Source organism: Narcine bancroftii, chromosome 4, assembly GCF_036971445.1.
Source record: "Narcine bancroftii isolate sNarBan1 chromosome 4, sNarBan1.hap1, whole genome shotgun sequence".
In the NCBI taxonomy this organism is placed as follows: domain Eukaryota; kingdom Metazoa; phylum Chordata; class Chondrichthyes; order Torpediniformes; family Narcinidae; genus Narcine; species Narcine bancroftii.
In genome coordinates, this window is record NC_091472.1 from 194,990,217 (window position 1) to 195,016,312 (window position 26,096).

The 26,096-nt window shown below is 43.9% G+C and overlaps 1 protein-coding gene across 3 annotated transcripts in view; it reads right to left on the minus strand.

Annotated features, from left to right (window-relative positions):
* The window catches only part of dnah10 (dynein axonemal heavy chain 10), a 677,292-nt gene that overhangs the window by 361,903 nt on the left and 289,293 nt on the right, over positions 1–26,096 (minus strand). For all 3 annotated transcript variants that reach the window (XM_069933473.1, XM_069933472.1, XM_069933474.1), the window contains one exon: positions 2,293–2,427. In XM_069933473.1, coding sequence (XP_069789574.1) covers positions 2,293–2,427 — 135 coding nt within the window. The remainder of the gene's footprint in view (positions 1–2,292; positions 2,428–26,096) is intronic.

Below are 26,096 nucleotides of genomic sequence, written 5' to 3' on the forward strand. Positions count from 1 at the left end.
TTCGTATGGTCTTTGAGGAGATGTTGTGGATGACCCCCACCTGATAAAAATGTACTTTGCGGAGTACAGCTCGCTGGGGACATAAGAGGCCTGTGTGCCATGTCTGGGTGGCAGTGGGGGAGTGAAGAAGTCCAACTGGGCCTAGAGGCGGGAGGTAGACCATGTGGTGACTGTTGGGGGTTGTGAGGTGTGTTGACGAACTCACTGGGTAGGGCTAGCAGTGCACCATAGACCAGCTCGGCTGATGACGCCTGTAGATCTTCTTTGGGTGTCGTGCAGATGCCCAGGAGCACCCGAGGCAGCTCGTCCACCCAGTCGGGGCCGGTGAGGTAGACCATGGTACACACTCAAGGTCCTGCACACGTGGCTAGGGCTTTTTTCTTACTATTTCCAGTGGGTCCCCCGGTTCTCACATAAGGTCCACCCACTGGCCCAAGTTATCATCTTCCCCCTCCCTGCCGAGGCGCAAGTAGCCTCCACCCTCATGCATGCTGTGGACAAAAACACCTCATTTCAGGTGGAATGCAATGCCTCTGACATTGCCCTCACTGCCACCCTAAACCAAAGGGGCAGACCCGTAGCCTTTTTCTCCCAAATTCTCCATGGCTCAGAGCTCAGGCACTCCTCCATCGAAAAGGAGGCTCAGGCGATCGTGGAAGCAGTCTGCCACTGGCACCACTACTTGGCAGGCAGGAGGTTCACCCTCCTCACAGACCAGTGCGCAGTGGCATTCATGTTCAGCAATACCTACAGAGGCAAGATCAAAAACGACAAGATCTTGCGCTGGAGAGTCGAACTGGCCACATTCAGCTATGACACCCAGAATAGGCCGGGGAAATTTAATGACTCTCCTGATGCTCTGTCCCAGTCCTGCAACAGTGCATAGTTCAACCAACTTCAGGGACTGCACAACACCCTTTGCTACTTGGGCATCATGCACTTGTACCATTTTGTGAAATTGCAAAATCTCCCTTCACTGTCCAGGAAGTCTGGACCATGACTGACTGAGTCCTGCCAGGTCAATGCGGAGTGCAAACCACGCTTCTTCTGTCTAGCACTGGCCCACGTAATAAAAGCCATTTGGCCCTTCAAGCAACTCAGCATCGACTTTAAGGGATCACTGCTTTATACCATCAAGAACGTCTATTTCCTCTCAATTACAGACGAATACTCTAGTTTCCTGTTCACCATCCCTTGCCCCAATACCTCCACTGCCTGCATTATAAAGGCACTGGTGCAAATTTTTATCATGTTCAGATACCCAGCATTCATCCACAGTGACCGGGGGTCTGGCTTCGTGAGTGAGGAGCTGCACCAGTACCTGGCGATGGCATTGCATCTAGTCACATGACTAACCACAATGCCAGGGGCAACAGGCAGGTAGAATGTGAGAACGGAGTAATCTGGAAGGCATTTCTCCTGGCCCTTAGGTCAAAAGGATGGTCCACCAACTATTGGCAGGATGCCCTTCCAAAGGTGTTCCATGCTATATGCTCACACTTATGTACAGCTACCAACCAGACCCCTCACGAACGCTTCTTTTCCTTTCGCAGGAAATCAGTAATGGGAGTCTCACTACCAGCACGGCTGATGTCTCCAGGGCTAGCCCTGCTCTGTAGACACGCGAGGACTCACAAATCCAACCCCTGGTTGAGCAGGTGCACCTCCTCCATGCCAATCCACATTACCCTTACATGACGTACCTCAATGGACATGAGGACACTGTCTTGATTCAGGACCTGGCACTGGTGGGAGTCCAGTCCCCCATCCCAGGCACCCCTAGCATCTTCAGAACCCTCCCAGAGCTGAGATCCTCCCCCCTGCCCACCATCAACCACAGGAACCTGCTGCCTGTGGACCCACCTCTGACCTATACCCTCTCACTGCCATGCACCACCCTGCCTACACTGCTGGCCGCTCCGACCACCCCTGACCCAGCCAATCTTCAGGTGGCCCATCTCCACTGACCATTGACCAGGAGCCTGTCCTGCGACAGTCCCAGAGGCTATGTCAACCATCAGATCGGCTGAGTTTGTAAATGTGGTTTCTTTTCTCTTCCAATTACTTTGTATCTACTGCAGGGGGCAATCCACTGAACCTGCAGGGAGGTAACTTGGGAGACTGGCTCCACCTACTCCCTGCCAATCATTGGCCCCATATAAGGCTCACGCTGGCCCTTGAGCAGAAGCAGAGCACACGGAGCCAGAAGGGTATTACAGCCTTCCTAGTTTGTGCTTGTTTTGTTCGTACTACAGTGCATCACAGCTACTAAGGATGATTATAAGTTCTTACTTTGAAATCCATGCCTTCTCCACAATTTGTTACAACGCAAAGCAATCCAAGAGCCTTGGCCAAGTCTTTTGTTGTTTCAGTTTTGCCAGTTCCAGCTGGTCCCGCAGGTGCCCCTCCAAGGTACATGGACAATGCCTGGATAACAAGCCAAAGTGGTTGTGATTAACAAATAAGGCAGAAGTTTGTTCCAATCGCAAGAAAAACGGGTTTTGAAAATTAAATTAACAGACTTTCCATTCAAACACTGGGGAAGGGATAAATGTGGTGCCATTATTTAAAAAGGGCTGCAAGGATAATCCAGGTAAATACAAACTGGATAGCCTGACTTCGGGGGCAGGGAACAGCCGGAGAGGACACAGAGATAGAATATATGAACATTTGATGGCCAGGGGAAAATCAAAGAGAACCAGCATGGATTTGTGTGGGAAATTGTGTCTCACAAAGTTGATAGAAAATTTTGAAGAGGGTAGCAAGGCAGCTTATGTTCTTTATATGGATGTCAGCAAAGTATTTGATAAGGTAGGTTGGAGTGGAGGGTTATGCCACACAGGATAGGAGGCCAACTAGCCAACTAGATTAAAAATTGAGTGACACTAAAGGTCCAGATGCTGGAATGTTGAACAAAGAATTGCTGGACGAACTCAACAGGTCAGACAGGACCCATGAGCAAAAAGTGGTCAGTCAAGTTTCACATCTGAACCCTTTAGGTAAAATTTAGGGATTTCTTCCGACAGGATAGTTTGCACCTGAACTGGAGGGGGACTAGCATCCTTGTGAATCAGTTTACTAGTGCTGCTCCAAGGGGTTTAAACTAGATTGGCAGGGGGGTGGGAACCAGATAGTGAGGTGGAAGAGGATAAAGTTCATGCAGGGACTGCATGTATAGACAGAAATCAAAGGTTTGTATGTGATAGAAATGTTTCCAGGTGTATTTATTTCAATACAAGAAGTATTGATGGAAAGGCAGGCGACCTCAGGGCATGGATTGGCATGTGGGATTACAACATTATTGCTATTAGTGAAACTTGGTTGCAGAAGGGGCAGGACTGGCAGCTCAATGTTCCAGGGTTCTGTTGTTTCAGACTTGATAGAGGGTGAGGGATTAAAGGGGGAAGAGTGGCATTGCTAGTCAGGGAAAATATCACAGCTGTGCTAAGCCAGGACAGCCCAGAGGGCTCATTTACAGAGCCCATATGGGTGGAGCTGAGAATGGGAAAGGTGTGACCACACTGATAGGGATGTATTATAGACTGTCCAATAATCAGAGAGAATTGGAAGAGCAAATCTGGAGAGAAATAGCAGATTAATGTAAGAAACAGAAAGCTGTGATAGTAGGAGATTTTAACTTTCCACATATTGACTCCTACATTGTAAAAGGGTTGGATGGCTTGGAGTTTGTCAAATGTGTTCAGGAAAGTTTTCTAAATCAATATATAGAGGTACCAAAAGAGAGGATGCAATACTTGATCTCCTATTAGGGAACCAAACCAGTCAGCTGACAGAAGTATGTGTAGGTGAACATTATGGATCCAGTGACCATAATGTCATTAGTTTCAAGTTAATTATGGACAAAGATAGGTCTGGTCCTCGAGTTGAGATTCTAAATTGGAGAAAGGCCAATTTTATGGAAATGAGAAAGGATCTGGGAAGAATGGATTGGGATGTTATTTTCTGGCAAGGATGTGTTCAGTAAGTGGAAGGCCTTCAAAGGCGAAATATTGAGTAAAGAGTTGGCATGTTCCTTGTAAGGATGAAAGGCAAAGTTAACAGGCATAGTGAACCTTCATTTTCAAGGGATATCAGCAATCTGGTAAAGAAGAACAGAGAGATGTATAGCAGATATAGGCAACAAGGAGCAAATGAGATACAGGAAGAGTATAGAAACTGTAAGAAATATTTAAGAAGGAAATCAGGAAGGCAAAAAGATATGAGATTGCTTTGGCAAATAATGTGAAGGTAAACCCGAAGGGTTTCTACAATTATGTTAAGAGTAAAAGGATTGTAAGGGACGAAATTGGTCCAAAGAAGATCAGAGTGGTCTTCTATGTGTGGAACCTAACAAGATGGGGGAGGTCTTAAACAGTTTTTTTGTATTAGTATTTACCCAGGAAACTGGCATGGTGTACAAGGAAGGAAGGGAATCAAGAGTAGTGGCATGGAACATATAGAGATTAAATAGGAGATGGTTTTTGCTGGCTTACAACAAATAAAGGTAGATAAATTCCCTGGGCGTGACATGATATTCCCTCGAACCTTGAGGAAGACGTGTAGAAATTGAAGGTGCCCTGGCAAAAATATTTAAAACGTCCATAGCCACAGGTGAGGTGCCGGAGGATTGGCGGTTTGGAGCTCATGTTGTTCCATTGTTTTAAAAAGGCTCCAAAGGTAAACCAGGAAATTACAGGCCGGTGAGCCTGACATCAGTGTGGGTAAATTATTGGAGGGTGTCCTGAGAGATTGGATATACAAATATTTGGACAGTCAGGAACTGATTAAGGTTAGTCAGCATGGCTTTGTGCATATTTAATGAATCTTATGGAGTTTTTCAAGGAGATTACCAAGAAGTAGATGTTATCTGCATGGACTTTAGTAAAGGTCTCACATGGGAGGTTAGTTCAGAAGGTTCAGACACTAGGTATCCATGGAGAGGTTGCAAAATGGATTCAAAATTGGCTGAATGGGAGAAGACAAAGAGGTACTGGATGATTGCTTCTCAGACTGGAGGCCTGTGATTAGAGGTGTGCTTCAGGGATTAGTGCAGAGACCATTGTTGTTTGTTGTCTATATCAATGATCTGGATGATAATGTGGGAAATTGGATCAGCAAGTTTGGTGATGTCACTGATTGTAGGTGTTGTGGACAGTGAGGAAGGCTTTCAAAGCTTGCACAGGGATCTGGACCAACTGGAAAAATAGGTCAGAAAATTGCAGATAGAATTTAATGCAGACAAGTGTGAGGTGTTGTATTTTATTTTTTTTAAACTTTATTTATTCATTCAAAAAACAAATAATATATGACATATACAACAATTAACCATAAACATGAATGTTATTTTTTATATATAGAAAAAAAAAGGAAAAGAAAAGAAACCCCCCCCCCCTCACCCAACTCTCCTAAGGAGAGCCGTAAAGAAAGAAAAAAGAAAAAATATTAAAGAAAAATTAAATATACATATTAAGATCTAATCAAAGTAAATTGAAATGTAAATATTCTGAATATAACAACCACTTATTAATTTAAAAAATATAATTATCACGCAAAACACATAATTTTTTCCATTATTAAACAATATCTCATCTCATCATGCCATCTATTAATATCAATCATATTTGTATCTTTCCACATACTAGCAATATATTTTTTCGCTACAGATAAAGCTAAATATACAAAAGCAAGCTGAAACTTATCTAATCCCAAGCCTTTCAGAGGTTGCAAACTACCCAATAAAAATACTGTCAGATCTAAAAGTATTTTAATCTTATACAGGTATTCTAAAAATGACTGAATTTTCTTCCAAAAAGATTGTATATGTATACATGACCAAACAGCATGAAAAAAAAGTTCCAACCGTATCACCACATCTAAAACACAAATCTGATTCATGAAAACCATACTTCTTTAATTTTTCAGGTGTTAAGTATAATTGATGTAAAAAATTATAGTTAATCATTGCATAATGTGCATTTATCAATCTAGTTACACTATCATAACAGATATCTAACCAATCATCTTCGGAAAAAATAAAACCAGTATCCGCTTCCCATTTACTTTTAGATCTATCCCAACCCTTTTTATCCATACCATCCTGATACATAGATGAAATATAACCCTTCTCTGGTACCTTCATAAGAAAAGTCTCAAATTTAGTCATTTCAGGTAAAATCATATCTCTACCAAACATACATTTTACCAAAGATCGAATTTGATAATAGAGAAACAAAGAGTTCTTATCAATACCAAAACTTTCCCTCATCTGATTAAAAGATAAAAATTTACCCTCTTTAAAACAATCTCCCAAATTTTTCACACCTTTAAATCTCCAATGCAATAAACTTCGATTATGCATTGAAAAAGAAATAAGTTGATTATTATACAATGGAGTCAAAGCCGATAATTTACCCCTAGAACCTATCATTTTATTTTTCTTTATCCATAACTTCATTAAATGTTTTAGTATAGGCACATTATATTGTTGTAACAAATTTATATTCCATCTAAACAAAAATTGATGTATTTCAAATTCAGAAATATTTGCCATCTCAATTTTGGCCCAACTAGGAGGCCGTACCAAATCCATCAATGAACTAATAAATTTAAGTTGGGCTGCTTCATAATAATTTTGAAAATGTGGTAAGTGTAATCCCCCTAACTCAAGTTAATTTATTCAAAACTACTCTTGAAAATTTACCTCTCCATAAAAACTCTCTAACCATTTTATTCAAGTCTTGAAAAAAAATATTATCATTGAAACAAATATTGTATACGCGGAAAAATATTCATCTTAATTGTATTTATCCTACCCATTAAATTAATAGGTAAATCTTTCCATTTAATCAAATCAGTTTTAATTTTTTTCATTAACGGAACATAATTTAATTTATATAAAGATTGATAATTAACATTCAAAATTATACCCAAATATTAAATTCAATCAGTCCATTTAAAATTAATAATATTCTTATAAACTGAATAATCTCCTTCACTTACTGGTAATATTTCACTTTTTTCCCAATTAACTTTATATCCAGAAAGACATCCATATTGTATTAAACACTCCTTCAACTGCAAAAGTGACTGAGCTGGGTTTATTAAATACACCAATACATCATCAGCAAATAAATTAATTTTATACTCCTCGTCTAAAACTTTCATACCTTACAAATTGTTTGTAAGGGTGAACCAGGATGCCGAACCAGGCGATCCAACCATGCAACAGGGATCAGGAGCAGGAGTCATTGGAGGTGTCTGGCATTGGGATTGCCTCGGGCCAGTGAGCAGTGTGGTCCACTACCGTAAACAAGTAATGGTTGCCCCAGGAAACAAGTAAGGGCCCGACGATGTCCACATTAATGTGCTGAACCGCTCCCGGACATGCTTGAACTCCTGTACAGGGGCCTTGGTGTGCCTGTGCACCCTGGGCATCTGGCAATGGGGGAAAGTTCTGGCCCAGCCCATGATCTGCTTCCGCAGCCCATGCCATATGAACCATTCTGCCACCATCCAGACCGTGGACCTGATGGATGGATGTGAAAGGTCATGGATGTGACGGAAGACCTGCCTGTGCCACTGCTGAGGAACCACTGGCCGCGGGGCGCCCAAGGAGATATTGCACAGGATGGTGCCTTCGCTGCTCGGAGTCAGGAGGTCTCAGAACCCCAGGCTGGTGATGGCGGTCTTGAAGGCCCTCATCTCCTCAACAGCTCCTGGGCCCGGGCGAGCTGGTCGAAGTCGAGGCCAGGCATCAGCGCACATATGGCCGGTCGCGAGAGTGCATCCGCAACCACATTGTCCTTCCCTGCCTTGTGCCGAATGTCGGTAGTAAACTCCGACACGAAGGAGAGGCAGGCAGACCAGGGATCCTTTGCCATCATGAGCACCTGTGTGAGGGGTTTGTGGTCGGTGAAGATGGTAAAAGTCCTCCCCTCCAAAAAATAGCAGAAATGCCGCACCGCCAGGTACATGCCCAGTAACTCGTGGTCGAAGGCACTATACTTGCATTCTGGCGGGCAGAGCAGGCGGCTGAAGAATGCCAGCGACCTTCCAATGTCCATTCACCTGCTGCTCCAGGATGGCACCGACGGCTGTGGCAGAGGCATCGACAGAGAGTGCCATGTGCAGGTCGGTGTGCGGGTGGATGAGCATGACGGCCTTCACTAGGGCGTCCTTGGTGGCCTCAAATGCAGTGCAGGCTTCTGGGTTCCAAGCGAGCATCTTATGCTTGGCTGCGATGAGGGTGAACAGCGACTGCATGATGCTCGCAGCTCCTGGGATGAAGTGGTTGTAAAAGTTGACCATACTCATGAACTCTTGCATCCCCTTGAGGCTGTTCGGGCATGGGAACTCCCTGATAGCGGCAATCTTCACAGCGGCGGCCGTGGCTCCTTCGGCCATGATGTTATGGCCGAGGAACTGCATTGACTCTTTCCCGAACTGGCACTTGGCCGGGTAGATGGTAAGGCCAAAGTCGGCCAGCCAGAAAAGGGCACGTCGGTGGGCCTTGTGTTGCGCCCGGTCCTTGCTGGTGACAAGGATGTCATCCAAATAAATAAAGACAAAATCCAAGTCCCTGCCCACAGAGTCCATGAGGCGCTGGAAGGTCTGAGTGGCATTCTTGAGCCCAAATTGGCATGCGCAGGAATTCGAACTGGCCAAAGGGGGTGATGATGGTCATCTTGGGTATGTCCTCAGGGTGCACCGGGATCTGGTGATATCCGAACACCAGGTCAAACTTGGAGAAGACCCTCACGCTGTGCAGGTTGGCATTAAAGTCCTGGATGTGAGGGATGGGGTAATGGTCAGGAACAGTTGCCTCATTGAGCCGTCTATAGTTTCCGCAGGGATGCCAGCCACCGGAGGCTTTCGGGACCAGGTGAAGCGGCGAGGCCCATGGGCTGTCGGACCGCCAAATGATCCCCAGCTCCAACAGGTGCGGAAACTTCTCCTTCGCTACCTGGAGCTTGTCAGGCGGGAGCTGGCATGCCTTGGCATGAACCGGCGGGCCCTGGGTGGGGATGTGGTGGAACACCCCGTGGCGCAATGAGGCAGCAGAGAACTGTGGCTTGAGGAGTGTCAGGAACTCATCCAGGATCTGCTGGAACTCATCTCTGGGTGTGCTGATTGTGGCCATCAGCGGTTGCTCTGAGCAGGAGGCATCAAGCCAAACAGCCTGGAAGGTATGGGCATCCACCAGGTGCCTACCTCGAATGACCACCAGAAGCCCATGTGCGAGGAGGAAGTTTGCACCCAGGATAGCAGTTGGGAGGGATGAGACAGTGAACCTCCACGCGAAATTCCGTTGGCCGATCTGGAAGTGGACTGTCTTGTCTCCATATGTCCAGATTGCCGTTGCGTTGGCTGCATGGAGGGGAGGTCCACCAGGTCGGTTCCTGGATTCAATGGCCATGGCCAGTAAGACACTGATCTGGGCTCCAGTGACAATGAGGAACCGGCGACCACCGAGTCCGCAGGTAAAGAAGGCTGTGTCCTTGGTCAGCCGCCGCAGCCATTAACAGCAGCCAGCCTGGTTGTTTCCCTGGAATGACCAGGGCTGACAACACTTCCGAGCTTTGGCTACCTAGTGTTGGTGGTAGAAGCAGAGGCCTGAACCGAATGCTGTGGCCTTGGTTATGCTCTTGGGGGCCCCTGCAGGGGCCGGGTGCTCTACCACAGTGCTAGGGGCGGGCTTGGTGTGGTTATGCTCATGCCTCATGACCTGCTGGACCACTGAGCCTTCCAAGAATCATGCAAGCCATAGCTCTTGGGCCTTCTGTGCGAACGTCCTCAGGTCAGTGAAGCTCTCCTGAACTAGCAGCGGGCGGATATCATCAGGCATATGTTCAAGGAAGATGCACTCGAAAAGTGGGCAGTTGGTGTGCTCACCCATGAGTGTGAGCATCTTGTCCATCAGTTCCATCGGGGACCTGTTCCCCAGGGCTGCCGAAGTGCAGCACCTGAGCGGCACGCTGATGTCTGGATAGTCCGAGGGATCCGGTAAGCACTCGCTTGATGGTCTTGTACTTGTCCTCGGCAGGTGGGTGCTGAACAAGATGCAGCACGCATCTGGTCCAGGCCAGCGACCACATGGTAGAAATCTGGCAGAGGTAAAACTGGGCCTCCGCGTGGCCGAACCAGGTCTCCAGCTCCTAAACCCAGAATTCAGGCAGTTTCACAGCTATAGCGCCGATTCCAGGCTCGCTCATGATGGGTTCAAAGACATTTGAACCAGTCAGGGTCACCAATTGTAGCGGCAGCTACACTGCTCCTGCAATAACACACGCAACCAGATTGGTTGAGCTCAGTGAGCAGACTGGTTTATTGCAGGCTGCTGGGCTGCACTTATACTCCCAGCCCAGACCTGGCTGAGAAGGCGCTGGAGGGCACTGACATCACCCGGGCGTCATATAGTCCCCAAGTGTGGGTTTCTGAGCCCCGAGCTGAAAGAAAGGGAAACCCCCGATGGCGCCATTTTGGCCAGCTGCCCCTCCGCATGGCTGACAAGCGGGGCCAATTCCCCTGTCTTGTGGTGTGCCACCAAAATGTTTTTTTTTAATTTTATTTATCATTTGCACCAATACAAACATTATCAATAAAGATAATATCTTATAACATCACAAAATAATAAAAAAATTTCTCTATTTTCTCCCCCACCCCAAAGAAAGAAAAAGAGAAAGGAAAACATCTAAATCTTTACAATTGCTATTACTACCATAGTTATTTTATTTTCTAACTATTAATTATTAACTGTTAATTGAGAGGAGGAAGTGACATGAATGATGTGGATGAACTTTAATTCACAAAATTCATATTTGGTCCCAGATCTTATAAAAACTCCCTATCTGATTCCTTAAACTATAAGTATTTTTTCTAATCATATACAATTTGGCATTTCAATGTTCCATCTATCTATTGATACAAAATGTTCCATTTTCTACATTATTGCCACACATTTCTTCATTGCTGTTATTGCTATACTCAAAAATTTAGTTTGATCTTTATCCAACTTCAGTTTCATATCTGCTTCATATATATTACCAAGCACAAATATTCTCAAATCCTTTTGTATTTTTATCTTTATAATTTGTCCTAATAATATACTCAAATCCTTCCAAAATTCTTCCACTTTTACAAAGGACCAAATCAAATGTAAAAAAAAGTCCCTATTACCTTATTACATAGAAAATATTTATCAGAATTACTGGAGTTTAGTCTATTTAATTTATATGGAGTATAGTATAATTGATGTAGAAAATTGTATTGAACCATTTGATATCTGACATTAATTGTTTTTATAACATTCTCTTGAAACAATCTGGACCATATTTCTTCTTGAATTTGTATATTTAAATCTTTTTCCCACCTTTGTTTTGATTTATGTAAATCCTTTTTCCCAATCGTATCTTGCAATTTTATATACATATTAGTAATAAATTTCTCCATAAATGTATCTGTAATTAAATATTCAAATTGACTGCTCAGGAAGTCTTAAATTCGTACCTAATTTCCTTTTTAAATATGATTTAAGTTGATAATATGCAAAAATTGTGTTATTTTGTATTTCATATTTCTCTTTTCTCTTAAAAGTCAGAAAAAAAGATCCTAAAAAAAACAATCTTTTATCCTCAGCATACCTTTACTATACCAACTATCAAATAAAGAATTATTCAAAGTAAAAGGAGTAAGCTGATTTTGTCTTAACATCATTTTGGATATTTGATAATTTTTCATTCCTCTCTCCTCATGGATCCCGATCCATATCTTCAATAAATATTGTAAAATTGGTACTTCTATTTTCCCTTTTAGTAATTCACTATTCCACTTACACAGAAATTGCTCTAGAATAGCTTCTTCAATTCTATTCATCATCTCACTCTGAACCCAAAATCTATTCTCAACAACTTGTAACAGGAGGATAAAATCTTAATTGAGTTGCTTTATAGTAATTTTTAAAATTTGATAATTTTAGTCCTCCTTGTTCAAATTTCCAAGTTAGTTTTTTTCAAAACCAATTCTTGGCATTTTACTCTTCCAGATAAATTCCCATACATTTTTATTTCAATTTTGGAAAAACTTTTCTGGTATAGAAATAGGTAATGAATGAATATTCTTGGAAAAATGTTCATCTTAATACAATTTACATGCCCTATTAAAGTTATAGGTAAATCTTACCATCTTTTCAAATAATCCTCTATCTTTTTTAGTAATGGCAAATAATTTAATTTATATAAATTGTCTGAATTTCTATCAATTTTTATTCATAAATATTTAATTGTTTCTCTTTGCCACCATTTGAACTTTATTTTTAAAATTTGCATATAGACCATGTCAAGCATAGGCATCACTTCACTTTTATCAATGTTAATTTTATAACCAGATACTAAGCCATATTCTGCTAATCTTACATTTCATTTCTTCAATTATATTTCTGGTTTTGTTAAATAAACAATGACATCATCCTCAAATAAACTGATTTTATGTTCTTTATTGTCTATCTCAAACCTTTTAATTTCTTTATCTCTTGTAATTGTTTCTGCCAAAGGTTCTATAGCTAATGCCAATAAAAATGGTGACAATGGACATCCTTGTCTAGATTACCTTTCTAATAGAAAAGGTTTTGATATTTGTCTATTTGTAACTACTTTAGCTTTTGTTTAATTATATAATGCTCTTATCCAATTTATAAAAGCATTTGGAATTCCAAATGTATTTAATACACTAAATAAAAAGTTCTATTCTAATCTATCAAATGCTTTTTCTGCATCTAATGCAACCATTACTGCTGGTTTCTTTTCTTTTTGTGTTACACTTATTAAACTCATAAATTTAACTATATTGTCTACAGATCATCTATTTTAATAAAACCAGTCTGATCCATATTTATTAATTTTGGTAAATATTTTGCTAATCAATTAGCTAATGATTTGGATGCAATTTTATAATCTTTATTCAATAATGATATAGGTCTATAAGAAGAAGATTATAAAAGATATTTTATTTTCTAGAATAACTTATTAATGCTATTTTAAAAGATTCTGGCAAGTCATGTACCCCTTTCATTTGATTTAATACACCCATTAATGTAGGGATTAATAATTATTTAAATACTTTTTAAAATTCCGGGGACAAACCATCTTCTCCTGGAGCTTTATTGTTTTGCAATGACATCAAAATCTCATAAACTTCTCTCAAAAAATAATTAGTTAACTCTAATTTTTCTTTTGTATTTAACATAGGCAATTTAACGTAAATATTCCTCTATTTTCTTTTTTAATTTTTCACAGATTCAATTGAATTTTGAAGAGTATTTCCAGAAAAATCCTTTTTTCTTATAGTTATTTTGCTTTTTATAAAAATATTTGGGAGTTTCTTTAAAGGGGGGTGTAGGCCTAAAGAATCAATATGTGATTACTTTATTGAAGAAAAAAATTCCCTTTTTTCATAGTTGGTATATAAGGGGAGTTTAGAATATATTAGTTTAGAATTTAGAATTTAGAATTTAGAATTTAGAATTTAGAAAGAGTTTAGAATATATCCGGGCACAGGGAGAGCAGCAGCGGCCCCGGCCCCGGTCCGGGCGAAGGGTAAACGGCGGCGGCCCCGATACGGGCAGGAGCAAGGGGGAGACGGCGGCCCCAGTCCGGGCACAGGGAGAGCAGCAGCGGCCCCGGCCCCGGTCCGGGCGAAGGGTAGACGGCGGCGGCCCCGATCCGGGCAGGAGCAAGGGGGAGACGGCGGCCCCAGTCCGGGCACAGGGAGAGCAGCAGCGGCCCTGGCCCCGGTCCGGGCGAAGGGTAAACGGCGGCGGCCCCGATACGGGCAGGAGCAAGGGGGAGACGGCGGCCCCGGCCTCGGTCGAGTGAGGCAGGCGGAGGCCCCGGTCCGGACAGGGAGTGGGAGGCGGCGGCCCCAGTCCAGGCACAGGGAGAGCAGCAGCGGCCCCGGCCCCGGTCCGGGCGAAGGGTAGACGGCGGCGGCCCCGATACGGGCAGGAGCAAGGGGGAGACGGCGGCCCCAGTCCGGGCACAGGGAGAGCAGCAGCGGCCCCGGCCCCGGTCCGGGCGAAGGGTAGACGGCGGCGGCCCCGATACGGGCAGGAGCAAGGGGGAGACGGCGGCCCCGGCCTCGGTCGAGTGAGGCAGGCGGAGGCCCCGGTCCGGGCAGGGAGTGGGAGGCGGTGGCCCCAGTCCAGGCACAGGGTGAACTGCGGCGGCCTCGGCCCCGGTCCGGGCAGTATGGACCGACCTAGGAGGGGAGGCAGGCCCCTCCAGCCCGGGTAAGAAACCTGCATAGGAGAAGGCCACTCCGATATAAAACCTACGACCCAAGGACCTCGCTGCCACGTCCCAGCTTGCTTGGCCACGGCACACGAACCATGGGTGTAAAGGGTGGGGCCAGTACTGCGCGCACTGCACTCCACCTAAAAGCTCCTTTGCGCAGGCCCGAGGACAGGTCCACGTCCTCCCCCTCAACGTCCTCCCCCTCCACGTCCTCCCCCTCCACGTCCTCCCCCTCCACGTCCTCCCCCTCCACGTCCTCCCCCTCCACGTCCTCCCCCTCCACGTCCTCCCCCTCAAAAGATGCTCACAAACTCAAGCTAGCATGCTGGAACATCAGAACCATGCTAGACAAGACTGACAGCCACCGACCTGAACGTCGGTCTGCCCTCATTGCACATGAACTCCTCAGACTTGACATCGACATAGCCGCTCTCAGTGAAGTCCGCCTGGCAGATGTAGGCAGCCTCCAAGAACGCGGCGCGGGCTACACACTCTACTGGTCTGGCAAGCCTTCGGATGAACGACGCCTATCTGGTGTAGGCTTCATGGTCAAGAGCTTCATTGCCTCCAAACTCGAAAACCTTCCGACAGGCCTCTCGGACCGAATCATGTCCATGCGACTCCCACTTCAAAACAAGCGTCACATCACCCTCATCAGTGTCTATGCTCCAACCCTCCAGGCGGAACCAGCAGAAAAGAACAAGTTCTACACCGACCTGCGCAACCTCATCCAACGTACCCCTACAGCCGACAAGGTTGTCATCCTGGGCGACTTCAACGCTCGTGTCGGCAAAGACTCAGAAACCTGGCCAGGAATCCTGGGCAAGCATGGCGTCGGCAAGTGCAACGACAATGGGCGCCTCCTGTTGGAGCTCTGCGCAGAACAGCGGCTTGTCATTACAAACACCCTTTTTCAGCAGAGGGACAGCCTTAAGACCACCTGGATGCATCCCCGATCCAAACACTGGCACCTCCTGGACTACATCCTGGTGCGAGAAAGTGACAAACAAGATGTGCTCCACACCAGGGTCATGCCTAGCGCGGAATGCCACACTGACCACCGGCTGGTTCGCTGCAAGCTCAACCTTCACTTCAAGCCAAAGCCCAGGAACAATAAAGCCCCCAGAAAGAGGTTCAATGTTGGAAAACTGCAGTCAGACGAAGCGAGAGGAAACTTCCAGGCAAACCTCAAAGCGAAGCTCGACGTTGCAACCCGCCTCACGGACCCGTCCCCTGAAACCCTCTGGGATCAGTTGAAGGCTACCATACTGCAATCCACTGAAGAGGTACTGGGCTTCTCCTCCAGGAAAAACAAGGACTGGTTTGACGAAAACAGCCAGGAAATCCAGGAGCTGCTGGCAAAGAAGCGAGCTGCCCACCAGGCTCACCTTACAAAGCCGTCCTGTCCAGAGAAGAAACAAGCCTTCCGTCGCGCATGCAGCCATCTTCAGCGCAAACTCCGGGAGATCCAAAATGAGTGGTGGACTAGCCTCGCCAAACGAACACAGCTCAGCGCGGACATTGGCGACTTCAGGGGTTTCTACGAGGCTCTAAAGGCTGTGTACGGCCCCTCACCCCAAGTCCAAAGCCCGCTGCGCAGCTCAGACGGCAAAGTCCTCCTCAGCGACAAGATCTCCATCCTCAACCGATGGTCAGAACACTTCCAATCTCTTTTCAGTACCAACCGCTCAGTCCAAGATTCCGCCCTGCTCCAGCTCCCTCAACAGCCCCTAAGGCTAGAGCTGGATGAGGTTCCCACCCTGGATGAGACATATAAGGCAATCGAACAACTGAAAAGTGGCAAAGCAGCAGGTATGGATGGAATCCCCCCAGAAGTCTGGAAGGCTGGCGGCAAAACTCTGCATGCCAAACTGCATGAGTTTTTCAAGCTTTGTTGGGACCAAGGTAAACTGCCTCAGGATCTTCGTGATGCCACCATCATCACCCTGTACAAAAACAAAGGCGAGAAATCAGACTGCTCAAACTACAGGGGAATCACGTTGCTCTCCATTGCAGGCAAAATCTTCGCTAGGATTCTACTAAATAGAATAATACCTAGTGTCGCTGAGAATATTCTCCCAGAATCACAGTGCGGCTTTCGCGCAAACAGAGGAACCACTGACATGGTCTTTGCCCTCAGACAGCTCCAAGAAAAGTGCAGAGAACAAAACAAAGGACTCTACATCACCTTTGTTGACCTCACCAAAGCCTTCGACACCGTGAGCAGGAAAGGGCTTTGGCAAATACTAGAGCGCATCGGATGTCCCCCAAAGTTCCTCAACATGATTATCCAACTGCACGAAAACCAACAAGGTCGGGTCAGATACAGCAATGAGCTCTCTGAACCCTTCTCCATTAACAATGGCGTGAAGCAAGGCTGTGTTCTCGCACCAACCCTCTTTTCAATCTTCTTCAGCATGATGCTGAACCAAGCCATGAAAGACCCCAACAATGAAGACGCTGTTTACATCCGGTACCGCACGGATGGCAGTCTCTTCAATCTGAGGCGCCTGCAAGCTCACACCAAGACACAAGAGAAACTTGTCCGTGAACTACTCTTTGCAGATGATGCCGCTTTAGTTGCCCATTCAGAGCCAGCTCTTCAGCGCTTGACGTCCTGCTTTGCGGAAACTGCCAAAATGTTTGGCCTGGAAGTCAGCCTGAAGAAAACTGAGGTCCTCCATCAGCCAGCTCCCCACCATGACTACCAGCCCCCCCACATCTCCATCGGGCACACAAAACTCAAAACGGTCAACCAGTTTACCTATCTCGGCTGCACCATTTCATCAGATGCAAGGATCGACAATGAGATAGACAACAGACTCGCCAAGGCAAATAGCGCCTTTGGAAGACTACACAAAAGAGTCTGGAAAAACAACCAACTGAAAAACCTCACAAAGATAAGCGTATACCGGCACCACCTACGGCTCCTAGAACGCTTCCACCAGCGTTGTCTCCGCTCCATCCTCAACATCCATTGGAGCGCTCACACCCCTAACGTCGAGGTACTCGAGATGGCAGAGGTCGACAGCATCGAGTCCACGCTGCTGAAGATCCAGCTGCGCTGGATGGGTCACGTCTCCAGAATGGAGGACCATCGCCTTCCCAAGATCGTATTATATGGCGAGCTCTCCACTGGCCACCGTGACAGAGGTGCACCAAAGAAAAGGTACAAGGACTGCCTAAAGAAATCTCTTGGTGCCTGCCACATTGACCACCGCCAGTGGGCTGATAACGCCTCAAACCGTGCATCTTGGCGCCTCACAGTTTGGCGGGCAGCAGCCTCCTTTGAAGAAGACCGCAGAGCCCACCTCACTGACAAAAGGCAAAGGAGGAAAAACCCAACACCCAACCCCAACCAACCAATTTTCCCTTGCAACCGCTGCAATCGTGTCTGCCTGTCCCGCATCGGACTGGTCAGCCACAAACGAGCCTGCAGCTGACGTGGACTTTTTACCCCCTCCATAAATCTTCGTCCGCGAAGCCAAGCCAAAGAAAGAAGAATATATTAGAAGTAAGATCTTAATTATTGGAGGATTTCTATTTAATTTAATATTTGGAGATGAAGAGATTAACGTGAGATTACTTACAAGGTAGAAAGCTATATTTATAACTAAATATTAATTAGATATTAAATATTTTTTGAAGGATATGCTTATGATATTGTGTTGTAATATTTTTGAGAAATTTTTTGTGTGCTTTTTTAAGAGAAGTTGGGAGTAATTTAGAAGTAATACTTTAATTATTAGAAGATTTGATATGATATTGAGTTTGAAGAGTGCTTTTGGACTAACCTTTAGTTTTTAAAAAAATTTTATTGTTTTATATTCATTTTTTTGTTTAAAATTTGGGAGAGAGATTAAAACAATGCAGTGTATAAATGATTAATAACTGATGTATCTACTTTTCATGTGGTATATTCTTTCAGGAATATATTTATATATCTATATATGATATTGTGTTACAAAGAATACTTTTTGTGCATCAGGAATAATTCAGAATTAAGATTTGAATTATTGAAAATATATATGTATGACATTGAGCTGCAAAAAGTGCTTCTGGTGATTTTTAAAATTATTTTTATTTTGTTATTATTTGTTTTTTTGTGTATTGGGGATTAAAATACAATCCAATGTATAAATGATTAATAATTGATGTAATTACTTTCAATGTTACTTGCATTATAGATGAAAACTCTAAAATAAAATTTGAAAAAAGACAAGTTAATGCAATTACTGATGGATGTATATTTTCTTCAACTGAGAGGTTTCTTAAGGGAGTGATGGAGACAGGAATTGACTCATCCAGGAGTTGCTGAAATGGAATGAACACTTTGGATGGGTGATATACCCAAATTTATCACCAGAATGCATTTTACTCTTCAGTTAGAAAGTGCAGAGATGAAGGGAAAGGTGGGAGTCCGACTTAATTGTTGCAATACCAGAACAATCTTGGTCTGAATGGTATGTGGATAGTGTAATTTCAACTATTAAGGTGAGATATGGGTTGGTTCAATATAATTTTTTACATCAGCTGTATCTTACTCCACAGAAGTTGCACAAATCTAAGCCAGAAATACCAGAACTATGTTTTAAGTGTTTTAACTTCATTCAACTTGGTCATGTGTGATGGTTAAACTTTTGTGGCAAGAAGTATTTACAAGAATTAGAAGGATGATCTTCCCAGGTGATCCAGATCCAATTGGTATTCCTATATATGGATTTAAAAAACTTTTCTGAATACATTTGACAAACTCCAAGCCATCCCCATTTACAGATGGAATTCCCAGTCAATATGTAGAAAGTAAAACTCTCTATCACTAAAGTATTTTATGTTTCCTGCAGCTATCTGCTATCTCTCAACAGATTTTCTCCCAACTCACTGACTATTGGGTGGTCTATAATTCAATCCCATGAGTGTGGACATACTTTCCCATTCCTCAGTCTACCATAAAGTCTCAGCAGACAAATCCTCTTGTGTGTTCTGTCTCAGCCCTGTTGTGACATGTTCCCTGACAAGCAATTCCATTCCTTCCCCTTTCACCCCTCTCAATCTATCTCTTCTGAAACATCAAAACCCCTGAACATTGATCTGCTAGTCTTGCCTCTTGTAGTGTGGAATTTGAGGGGGGTCATGTGACCCCTCCATCTGGAACCTTGTTTGTAAAGTGGATTGTGGAGGGGCATGTAGCCTCTCCATCTAGAACTTGGTGGGAATATGGATTGCAGAGGGCCATATGACCTCTCTATCTGAAACCTAATCGGAAGTCACCTCACCTGCCAATCAAGGTCAAACCTTGCCCACAGGTCAGCATGCACCTAGTCATTGTCTCTATAATTTTCTCATTGATATCTAGGCCATACTCTGATGGCACTATAAAGCCCACTACATATAAGTCATCTACTTCTTTCTCTTCTGGGATTAATGTGAGCTCCACTCCAGGTAGGTCACCTTGGGCAATATTGGCAAGTCATTAGTAAGGTGTGTGCAGGCAAAAGATTTAGAGCTGTAGCATTGTGTGTCTTGAAATTATTGTCCCTAGTTTAGCTAAGATAAGAGTTGTGCCTGCTAGAGACATCAAGGGGTGGCTGGTATTGCATGTTGTAACTTGATTGTATAGCTTTCTTTCAGCAAGTGGTTGTGTGTCATTTAATCTGGCAAGTGTGTCTTTTACCCCTGTTGCGACTCCCCATCACATGTAAATAAAAAAACTACTGTTCAACCAGCCATGTTCAGATTTGTTGCCCTGGGGACCCATTGAACCAGTTTTACACACACACACACACACACACACACACACACGCACACACGCGCACACACACACACACACACACACACACACACACACACACACACACACACACACGCACGCACACATACACACACACACAAAGCACCACTTCTGCAACTACGTTTCATTGATGACCACAATATCATAATTCCACATGCCAATCCACATTCTAACCTTGTCTGCCTTTCCCACAATACTCCTTGCATTGAAATAGATGCACCTGAGAACATTTCCACCACTTACAACCCTTTGATTTCTATCTATATATGCAGCCTCACATAATCTTTTTCCTCCTTCACTACACTATCTGCCTCTGGCACTCTGGTTCCCAATATCCTGTAAATTTAGTTTAAACCAACCATCCCACTCCCAAAGGAGCAGCACTAGCAATCCTTTCCACATGGATATTAGCTCCCCTCCTGATCAGATGCAAACCATCCTATCGAAATAGGTCCCATCTTCCCTGGAAGAGAGCCCTGTGACCCAGAAACCTGAATCCCTCCCTTCTGTACCATCTCTTTAGCCACATGTTAAGCTGCATCATCCTCCTATTTCTAACCTCACTAGTGGCACGGGTAGCAATCCTAAGATCACAATCCTAGTGGTCCTGTCCTTCAACTTAACTCCAAACTCTCTGAACTCTCTTCAGGACCGCATCACCCTTCCTACCCATGACATTGGTCCCTACATGGACCACAACATCTGTCTGCTCACCCTCCCTACTGAGAATGGCATGAACTCAATCTGAGATACCTCAGACTCTGGCACCAGGGAAGCAATGTATCATCTGGGATTCTCAATATCTTCCACTGAACCTCTTATCTGTTCCCCTATCACTGCAACTTGTTTCTTCTCCTCCCTTCCCTTCTTATTCACAAGGCTAGACTCCGTGCCAGAGACCTGACAGTCGTGAATTGTCACTGGTAGGTCGTTTTCCACCCCCACCCCCACAACAGTATCCAAAATTATATACTTTTATTGGTATTCTGAAAAGTATGGGGAGTAACATGAGGTTATTTGTTTTGGTGGAATATTTACTGAAATGGAGTTGGTGTTCAGAGGGGCCTCAAAATACAAAATGTTAAAATCATCATTCATTTTAATTCATAAAGAAAATGGTATGGTGATTTTTTATTGGAAGATGGTTTGAGTAAAAGTGGAAAAACATGCTCCAGTTATACAAGACACTTGGCATGACCTTGTATAGAAATATTGTGAATTTTAAAAGTATTGATGACCAGATCTTATCTTCTTACTTAAGGAAGAATAAACCTTTGATTGCAGAAGTACAGTTAAGATTTATCAGTTTGACTCCCCGGATAGCAAATTTGCCAAGATTCAATATGCCTTTATTGTCATGTAATAGTACAGAATATGTGATATTACTCAAAATTGCCTTCTGCTGCCAAAAGGCAGATAGAGTCCCTTTAGAATCACCCAGTGTCCAGAAAATCTCAAGAGAAAGAGTCACTGAATATCCATCAATTCGCCTCCAGCGCTCCTGCAGCCTTTGCAGTGGCACAGAATCCTATTCGATCCATCAGCAATCCAAGCTCTGGATCCAAATCTCTGATATGATCAAGAAGCCTTCTGTTGGATATGACACCATTACATGAATGTGATGACATGGGGAACTGATTTATACTGAACGTTTTGTAGTAATGCTTGTAGTATGTAATTAGTAAAGCATTGAGTTAGTCTGCACTGACATTGTGGTTGTCTTTTATTTCAACGGGAGACCTCAAACATAACAGTGGTGATGAGGATTCAAGAACTTGCTAAACCATTACACATGTATCAACTCTAACTACAGAAGACAGCGAAAAGCTGGGAAACCCAAGAGATACTGGCAGCTGTTCCTGCTGCTCAGTTCAACAAATTTAAAGAAGACTCTTCGGAAGCCTATATAGAATGTTTTGATAATCATTGTATTGTACATGATATTACAGAAAATCCTCCATTGAATAAAAAACATGCATTGTTTTTTACCATAATGGGAGGAGGCATTAACCCCCAACCTCCAGAAATGACAGAGACATAAATTTTAAAGTTGTAAACAACAGCATGGAGTCTGTCCCAAATTTCATGGTTGCATTATGTAAACTGTCAAGATACTCTGCATTTGGACAATTCAGAGACAGTGCATTAAGAGATCAATTAGTAATGGGTTTAGCTGAACAAACTACCCGAGAAAAACTAATTGCAATGAACCCGAAATCTGACACTTGAACTGATGTTAAGACTTTGCTACTGCTGCCGAGATAGCGGTAAACAATGCAGATGTCTGCCAGAGAGACTTAACTATCAATAAATCTTGGGGCCATGATTCTTCCCACCAGGAACCTGCTCACCAAAAATGTTTTCACTGTGGGAAGACGAATCACAATCCCAATAATTGCTATTTCAAAAAAGCCAAGTGCCACAAATGCAAAGAGAAGGAGCACATCAAAGCAAGATGCCCATTGGTTAAACTAAAGAAAAATTACTCACCATGCTCCAGAAAAATACAATTTGCACAAGAGACAGGAGATAGCCCAGACACTGAGAACACGGATACCAATGAATCAGAAGAGAAACCAAATGAAAGTAAACATGTTATACAAGTAATCCACATCTGTGGACTGAGCCACAGAAAATAAATTTTTACATGCATATCCACATTAACAACAAACCGATACAGATGGAACTAGATACGGGAGCAGCAGTTTCCCTAATGCCCAGAACAATGAAGGAGCGCCTGCTACCACACGCAAAGATGCTCCAAATGGACACCACCTTAAAAACTTCTACTGCAGAGGAAATATAAGTTTTTGGAAAGTGCAATGTGCACATTAAGTACAAGGATCAATCTAACCAGTTGCCCCTCTAATATCGTGGTCACTGAGGGGGCCAGCAATGCTCAGTCGCTATTGGTTAAGCAACCTTCAGCTGGATTGACCAGAAATAGGGAAGATAATCAGCCAAAAGTTACAAAGAAAAAAAACAGGATGAACACCTGCAGCGAACCATGGACTCCAAACTGGCTCCAATTTTAAAACGTTACAGCACAGTATTCGAAAAATGTTTGGGAAACATTTGTGGGGTATGAACCAAACTACACGTGAAACCTGAAGCAGAACCCAAATTTTACAAACCTAGAGCCATACCTTTTGCAATAAAGGAAAAAAAATCAAATCAGAACTTAATAGACTGCAGAAAGAAAGGATATTAGAAAAAATCCAGTACTCTGATTGGGCAACTCCAATCGTATCAGTATTCAAGGTAAATGGAGAAATACTTATCAGCAGTGACTAAAAAGTGACCATCATTCGTAAAATGGACATCAGAAGAAACAGAAATAAATCAAAGCCAACTGAATCAACTTCCAATAATGGCAAGATATAATACTGTCCAGAGTATTCTATTTCATAAACAATGACTGGCCAGTAGATCAGGAAATGTCAGAGGAAATGAAGCCCTATTACACCAGTCATGGCGAACTGTCCGTCGAAGAAGGATGCGTACTATGGGGAACCTAAACTGTCATTCCCAAGAAGTGGCAACAAGATGTCTTGGCCAAACTACACAATAACCACCCAGGGATAGTGTGTATGAAAGCACTAGCCTGGATGCACATCTGGTGGCTTTCCATAGGGGAAGATATCAAGCACATAGTCAAAAGGTGCAGTACATGCCAGGAGGCACAACCCAAAGTACCTCAGGCAGAAGAAAACCCATGGAAATGGCCATCACAACCGTGCCATCACATCTACATAGACTTTTCAGGGCCATTCATGAGAAAGAATTTCCTGATAGTAGTCGACGCGCACTCGAAATGGCCGATTGTAATCCACATGAAAAAAAGACAGCGGGTCAGACCATTAAAAAGCTCAGAGAAATTTTCGTATCATATGGATTACCCATTGAACTCATCTCCGACAATGGCCCTCAATTGATATCAGCAAAATTTAAAGCTTTCATGCACAACAATAACATTTACCACATACTGTCTGCACCATACCATCCCAGGACAAACGGAGAAGCAGAACATTTCATACAAACTTTCAAGAAAGCCATATGTGACAGGGTATTGTTGGAATCTAGGGGTTAAAACATTATGAAAGAAATTATTAATTAATAATTTTATATTTACTGCATGGTTCAGGGAAAAAGAGGAAATGTGATTAAGTGGCAATCACAGCATGGAGCAAAGTTGGCTGAGCAAAATTGTCTGCTCCCAAATACAGGGAGAGGAAATGCATAAAACGATTTAGGAGTGTGAGAGATGAGAAAACTGATCTAAAATTATGAACATGAAGGAAACTAAAATTCATACATTAGTAAATGAATGTAACCAGTACAAACAGGATGAGCTTGGGAATTAGGATGCAGGAAAGCAGAGTCAGCACATTTAAGATAAGAATCCTCTAGTCTTTGTGACAAGATCAATGAGCCCACCATATGAATAAGATAAGGAGTGGTAAGGAACAATAGAGTGTAGGAAGTTGAGATAGTCTGGATGAGATAAGGGTCTCCTAGCCCTAGACAGAAGTACCAAGTTCTACATATCTAATTGGTTAACCATAGATTTACAAAGTTATACATATTAAATTAGTTAACCCTAGACAGGATTAGCAAAGTCTGCATATCAAGAGACTGTAGCTCCGAGAATCAGGAAGGTGTGAATAAGGACAATAACATGAAGGGACACCGACAGAATACCCCCTGGTCCACCAAGTGCACAGAAACAGCACGTAGGCAGACAGGATTGCCTAATGCCAAACCTCTCCAGCAGGAGGCAGAAGAATGTAAGGGGGAGGGTATTCCTATACTGAAATCAACTGTATAAAAGTTGGGTGAGCCCCAGTGTATGTGTGTATTCCCAGGGTAAGGGGAAGCATCCAACTTTGCATTGTTGTTGTAATAAATGTTCTTTGTTCTCAATTTTTGTCTCGAGCAATTTCTTTAAAGGTAATTCTGTTTCTAACAAATGGGAGCTCGTCCGGGATCACACTCCCTCCACTGACAGAGTGCCCGACGACGAGAGTAGGTGCACCCCAGCTGATTCAGCTGGACTCACGGGCGACGGGTGGCTGGTCAGTGGAAGAAGCGAGTGATATCCGAGAAGAGACATTGAGAACAAACGACAGAAGGAAGCGCACTTGAGCCTTGCTACTGGAACCCGGTAAGAGGAATTTTACTTGCCTATCAGTATGGGAAGTATGGGTAGCAAGGAAGAGAGTCCTGGTAAAGGATGTGAGAATCAGATAACTACGTACAGCCCGCCCGGGTTGATGTTATCTGAGTGGGGCACGGGAAGGACCCATGGAAAGGACAAACTGACCATGGTCAGGTATTGTTGTAGGGACTGGGTTAAATACCCGATTAAAGGGAGCTCCGTGACCTGGCCAAAGCTCGGATCCGAGGATGACTGGATGTGTCAAGCTTTGAACATCTGGCTCTATCAAAACCAGAGAGATAACCTAGAGAGCAGGGAATATGCAGCCTGCTGGCTTAGGGGATCATGTGATCAATTGGTTTTGAAAGAAAAAGAGTACAAGGACAAGAGAGAGGAGGAACCTTTTGTCCCTGAACCACAAGGGTGGGATGTGCTTACATTCCCTCCCTCCACCTTATGTTCCTCCTATGCCGGCTCCTATCTTTCCTCCCCCTCCTATGCCCTACCCTTCTGCACCTTCCCCTCCTCCACCATAGCTAGAGAAAAGAGAAGAGAGTAGGAGTGGTATGATGACTCGCTCACAAAGCACTCGATTACCACCTCTGTTGACAGGAGAGAGAGGTAACTTTAATTCAGAACAGTGTGAGACTCTTCAGGAAGAAAGGGCAGAACCCTTTGATTCATTTCCCAGGGAGCAGGAACCCAGACCTAATAAGCCAGAAACCAACTGGATGAGACCACTGCGGGAAGTTCCCGTGGGAGAGGGTCTTGGTTTCGTAAATGTGCCCCTGACCAGTACTGAAGTGCGTAACTTTAAGAAAGAACTGACCTCCCTGATAGAAGATCCCCAGGGATGTGCCGA